At 59.2% G+C, this 6142-nt stretch overlaps 1 protein-coding gene across 1 annotated transcript; it reads right to left on the reverse strand.

Annotated features, from left to right (window-relative positions):
* Positions 1–1196: 1196 nt before the first annotated feature.
* On the reverse strand, positions 1197–5288 carry NKX6-3 (NK6 homeobox 3). Its single transcript, XM_049632661.1, has 3 exons — positions 4907–5288; positions 2794–2963; positions 1197–1436 (listed from the first exon to the last, which is right to left on the reverse strand). Exons 1-3 carry the CDS (start codon positions 5286–5288, stop codon positions 1197–1199), a joined length of 792 nt encoding a protein of 263 aa, XP_049488618.1.
* Positions 5289–6142: the final 854 nt, after the last annotated feature.

Here is a 6142-nt window from a genome sequence, read left to right on the forward strand (position 1 = left end):
TTTTGGGCTGCACTCCTCCCCGCCCGCCTCCCCCAGCCCCTCCCACCTGCCGGCTGCTCAGCATCACCTGGGCTGAAAAACACCACCCCGCTGGACAGTGCCCTCCACTGCGCAGGCTCCAGCGCCTGCCGCGGAGCGGTCTCAGGAAAGGAAGGGCCCGGGGCCGGGGAGAGGTGGGGTGGTCCTGCAGCCCCTCCCTGCAGGGGCCTCTCCCTTCCTGCGTGGGGTACCCCAGTTGGAGAAGCCGGGGGTTCTGAAGTCCCTTCCAGCCCTGCCATCCCTTCCCTCTCCGCGGGTGATCTTGCCCTTGTATCAGCACCGAGGGCAGCCCAAGGGGGCGGCTCTGGGGTGCAGCACCGACCCCTAGGATTCTCTCAACTTTTCTCTGCCTCTTCCTCTCTCTTTCCCAGCCGGGGTGGTGGGGGTGGGGTGGGGGTGGGGTTCTAGTCGCTCCCTCTTCTGGGGGAATCCCCACTGAGGGCAAAGTGGACAAAGGAGACCAGGAGAACCTTTCCTTCCAGGGGTGTGATCCTTGAGTTAGGATGTCAGAGGCGTTTCTTCTTCGCTGGGACCCACTTCCCCTCCCGGAGGTGGATTTCCTCCAGTCCAGGTCCTGTATTTAGTTCTGGCCTCTCAAGTGGGATCCTTCCTGTGCCAAGGTCTGAGGAGGGAATCCGGACGTGCTATCTTTTCTTCTGCAGTCGGCCAGTAGCCCATCTGGACCCAGCACCCTGGTCTCCCAACTCCGAGGGCAGAAGGGAGACCTCTGCCCAGGCCTACTGCCTCCCTGGGGGTGCCCCTCCCCCCCGCCCCGCCCCGCCAGCCGAATCACAGTGGCACGTCTGGGACCCCACAGCCAGTTTCCTGGCTCTGGAGCCAGGTCGCTTCCATCCACCTGTGCGCTCACGAGTTTGCGGGGTTGGCAGGTCAAGGCCTGGGCCCCCAGAGGTGCAGAAAGGCCCAGAGGTGCCAGAGCTCGGGCCGCGTTTGTACCTCCCTCCTCCCTCAGCTAGACCGGCCCCCTTCACCACCACCTCCGCCCCCGGTCCTCCCCCTTCTCTCCCTCCCCCCCCCCTCCACGTCGGCGCCGGGGGAGCCCTCGGCCCTGGGACCCCCCCACCCCACCCGCAGGGCAGGGGAGGGGCTGCGGTCGGGCCTCCGCTGAGACGCGGGGGTGGGGGCGGGCGAGGGGGGCGTCACACGCTGTGCGCGCCCAGGCTGAGCACCGAGAAGGCCGCACGGTGCTTGCGCAGCAGCAGCCGGATCTTCTCGTCGTCCGAGTCGGGGTCCAGCGGCTTGTTGTACTCGTCGTCCTCGTTCTCCGAGGCCGCGCGCTCCCCACCCGCGCCTGCACCGCCCGGGGCCCGAGGCGTGGAGGACGAGGGCTCCAGCGCGCTCTTCTTCCGCCACTTGGTCCTTCGGTTCTGGAACCACACCTGGGAGGAGAAGGAGCCCGAGCGTCGTGCGCACACAGCACACACAGGGTCCCCCTCCAGGAGGTGACTCCACTCAGCAGCAAGGACATTCGATCCTTATTTTTATAGTATAGTAAAATAAATGGCTCAGTAAAAGAACAGGTTGTAATATTCACACCGTTTTCAGCAGCCCTTTCTGCTAAGCTGTAGCCCTCCCTGCGGTGTATTTTCCTTCTCCTTTGCCACGCGGGGCACTTGGATGGAAGAAGCCGAAATGGCCAGGCATTCAGTAGGTGCTCAAAAGTCATCCCTTCTTCAGTTTCATAGACCCTCACTGAACTTCCTGAATAATTTCTCTCTAATTACAAAAATAACATATTTTCATTGCTTACAATAGTTGAAGAGTGCAAAAAAGTACCTACAGAAACAGAAAAATGCGCAAGAAGACCACATTTTTCTCTCCACTTCCATTCAACAGACCAGGAGGCTGCAGAAGTAGGTGACTGGAGATGCTAGTGGAACCCAGACCTGGGGCCCAACCTGCCCCTGTACTTCCCTCCTCTACCCTTGAATTCGTCACCATGTCACAGCGTGGAGCAGTTGTGACATATCTCAAAGCTTTCTTTTTGGGGGACCCCCCACCCAAAGTCTCTCAGGAGAGATCTAACATCAAAGTTGCCCTCTGGGAGCCTGGTGGCAGGAGCCTGTTTACTGACTTCAGACTCTGTGGCACGTATTGTGAGCATGGCCACTGCATCTGGCTCGGAGGCTTCCTACACCAGATATCCCATCTGAGCTTCATTTGGGTGGCCCTGGGAGGAGGCGTTATCTTTATTGGCAAACCAAGGCCAGCTCCTTCTGCTAGCCAATGCAGCAAGACCAAATCCAGCCCTAACATGGCTCAGAGGCTGACTCCTGATCTGGGCCAGAGGCTGCCATCAGGTCTTGAAATTTCTTCTGGTCAATGCAGTACAGAGGAGGGGAAAGCATTAGGTTGGTGCCCCTTGGATCTGGGCTTGATCCCCAACTCTGCACTTAACAGCCAGGTGACCTTGAGCAAGGGGCTCAGCTGAGTTAGTTTCTTCATGTGTAAAGTGGGTAAGAAAACCTACATCAAGGGTGCTTTATGGATTAAATGGGGTCCTACACTCAAGGCTCTCATAACAGAGAGCAGTATTGACAGCCTTTTTTTTTTTTTTTTTTTTTTTTGGTGATGGTAATTATCACCATCTCCAGGGTTAGGTGGGCAGGCAGTGCCCAAACAGCAGGAGAGCCAGGAGTTGCTGGGAGAGTGAGGCTGCCTCTCTTCCACTCTGTGGCATCCTGTCCTGGCAGGCTGCTCCCTGCAAGGCAGACACCTTCTCCCGCACAGACTCACCTTGACCTGCGACTCGGTCATCCCCAGTGAGTATGCCAGCCGTGCCCTCTCAGGGCCAGCCAGGTACTTGGTCTGTTCAAAGGTCTTCTCCAGGGCAAAGATCTGATGTCCCGTGAAGGTGGGCCGGGTGTGCTTTTTCTTGTGGATGCTGTCGCTCAGGGGGTCCGGGGCTGGTGGGAGGGAGAAAGTATGTGGTTAGTGGGATGAGCAGGGGGTCACAGCCCTGTCCTGAATCTCCCACTGGGCAAGCTCCTTTGCAGAGAAGCCACTGAGATTGTGGGGGCGTCGTGACACTACTAACCAAGCAGCATTCCTGGCGTTCTGACAATAGTGACTGTGGCCTCTGCTGTGTCTGGATGGATAGGGACCTCCAGAAGGCACCTGCCCCAGTCTATAGCATCTTAGGGGACAGAGGGAGCTTAAAACCTGCCCTGGTCTCATTCCTTGCTGTGTAATGTTTTCACTACTCAATAGGACTTTCTTCCCAGTCTCAGCGACACCAGGAAAGAGACCAGGCACCTTCCACCAACAATCGGGGCCCCAGGGGGTCTGGGAATTCCTCACTCCCTAATTCCCTGCTCTGGAGATCCCATTTTCTAGGTTTCTGAGAAAACCAAAGCCTTAAGCCCCAAGTTACTGCTCTCCCTTGTCATCAGGCCTAGAAGTCATGTGGCCTCAACCACACCTGAAGAGTTTGTAAGGAGGCTCAAGCCCCTGACCCCACCCAGCTAGGGCAGCTGTTCAGGCAGGAGCTGGGCTGGAGGGCTTCGGGGCTCAGGGGAAGCAGAAGGCCCACCTGTCGGGCCTTGTTCAGTGCAGCCCGACAGCCCATGTCACGTCTCCTCATGTTACAGGTGGGGAAACTGAGGCACCAAAAGGGGAAGAGACCTCCCAAGAGACCATCATCTGCAGTTCTCTCTCTCTTTGTGTTAATTCAACCACTGACTCAGATATTTTCCTGTGTGTGGCTATGCACTTGGGATTGAAGAGTAGGGATGTGGAGAGACAGTGTGTGGTGGGGGGAGGGGACGATGGAGGTGTGAGGGACGGAGGCCTAAAGTATCCCCGAAACCACTTCCAAGAGATGAGGTCTTCGCCCGCATGGAGCTCTCCATGTTTCAGGTTGAGTCAGAGGTGGGCGGTCAGGCAGTGTGACCGCCTGGAAAGGCATAGCAGATGGGGAGGCCGGTGCCCTTTGGTGGGGAGGGGGGTTCCTTGGTGGGCCCCAAGCTTCTACTGCAGTGGGGCAGCCCCGGCGTTAGAGAGAAGTGCAGGTTCCCTCCGCCTCTGCCCCTGCCTGATCCTGGCTGGGCCTCCGTGGCCCAAAGATGGCTCCTTCAGCCACCGTCACCCTCCCTGCCTCCCAGGTGAGCCTCACCTGCCTGTGCACGACCTGCCACCCCCTCCTGGCCCTGACTGGCATCGCGGGGGCCCTGCACCAGTCCTCTGAAAACAGGTCTGCGGATGGCAGGGCAAGGAGACCCCCCACAACAACTAGAGCCAAGTCTGGCTTGACTCAGCGCCTGATCCTGGAGTCTGGGCTGTTCTCGCTGCTCCTGTTGACATAAGCCCTGCGGAGGACAGTGGGAAGCCGGCCCCCTTGAACACAGGCAAGACCAAGATGGGGTCAGAGTGCAGCCTGTGTCCCTGAATGGTGTCAGGGCATGCGTGGGCTCTCTGGGAAGGTGATGCTGCAGCAGCTTCTCACTGGGGACTGCACTTGCTTGCTTTGGATGAAGAAGTGACATGGGCTCCCAGTGGGAGAAGGAAGGTGAGCTACCAGCCGGACCCTGCACAGGGCAAATGTAGGCTATCTGGCCTTCTCCAGACCTGGAGACCCCCAGGTTCCCTAGGAGGGCGGCTGAGACAGCAGCTGGTAAGGGTGGGGGTGAGGGGTGTGGCACCTGCCGGGAGGGGGTGGGCCAGGGAGGGGACAAGTCATTCCTGCACTGAGGTGGGACGTGGATCCAGGTGTCTGATGGCTGAGGAGAGGTGGACAGCAGGTATGGACCACCCCGTGAGTGTTCCCTGCCCACACCTCCTCCTGCCCTGATCCTGCGGTGCCCACCGCCTGCCTGCCCGGGGTGGGGGTGGAGCCTTGCCCTGTACTCACTGTTGCCGCACTGCCGCCCGCCTCGCCAGTCCTGGCCCGTGTCCGCCCAGCAGTTCCGGGTCCGGGTGGGGTACTCACTGCCAGCTTTGGGAAAATTCCCCACCTGGGGTCCATAGTAGACCCCCTGGGAGCCAAGTCCACCAAAGCCTGCCACGTGAGGGTAGCTGGAGAGGAGGCCGCTGTTCGGCGTGGCCACAGGTCTGCTCAGGATGTCTGTGATCCCATGGGGGGTCCCGGCGGCCAGCTGGGGGCCCAGCCCCGGAGGGCTGAGCTTGTAGAAGGAGTTCTGCACCGAGTACTGGCACACGGGGGCCTTCATCTCCGAGAACTGGGCCAGTGGCGTGTTGTTCAGCAGGAATGTGCCCTGCAGGTTGGACTCCATGATCTTCGGGTTGGGGTGAGGGGAGGTGAGAAGCCCAAATCCAGGCCCCTAAAGCCAGAGACCCCAAGCTCTGACCCAGAAGCCCATGGCAGGTTTGAAAGGTCAAAAGCGGCTGAGCCCCAGATTGCCCTCCCACCTAAGATATCCGGCCCAGCCCTGGCCTGGGGACCTGGCACCTTCGTCAGCTCCTCGGAAGTCAGGTGCTCCTGGGGCAGGTGAGAGGCCTCACCAGCGCCCCTTCCCTCTCTGTCTGTCCTGGAGAAAGGCGGCTCCCCACGCCTCAGCTCAGACCCCTTCTCTGCCTCTGAGTCTGGGGACCCTCCATGAGAAGTTTTAAGTTCAGAGAAGCAACATTTCCCTGATAAAGATATGGCCCATTAGAATACAGACCGGAGACTGGCTGAGCTATGAGAGGCGCGGCGCCATTGGTCGAAACCCACACGGGCCTCACATTGGCTTTTCCAAGACAAATTGCACTTTGAAAGATTGACTGTAAAATCAGCCAGGGTGTGTGTGTGTGTGTGTGTGTGAGAGAGAGAGAGAGAGAGAGAGAGATTGAGAGAGAGAATGAGCTCTGGAAGCTCTGTTCATTCTCAGAGGGTCTTTCTGCTCCTGATCCCCCAAGTCAGCTCCTGGTCCCCCAAGTCCAGCTTCTAGGAAAAAGTGGCTGTGGGGGGCCTGGGGCTCCTGAGGCAGCTGGAAATCCCAGTTCCAGCAGCTGCTCCCCTGAGGGTGAGGAGGCCAGGCTCAGGGGTCGCTGTCCTGGGGTACACGAGCCCCTTTACATGCAGATGCCCAAGCCACTGTGGAGTGTGGAGTCTGAGTGTGGATGCTTCTCTTCCCTCCTCCGAGCT

The sequence above is a fragment of the Panthera uncia genome, chromosome B1 (genome assembly GCF_023721935.1).
Source record: "Panthera uncia isolate 11264 chromosome B1, Puncia_PCG_1.0, whole genome shotgun sequence".
NCBI lineage: Eukaryota > Metazoa > Chordata > Mammalia > Carnivora > Felidae > Panthera > Panthera uncia.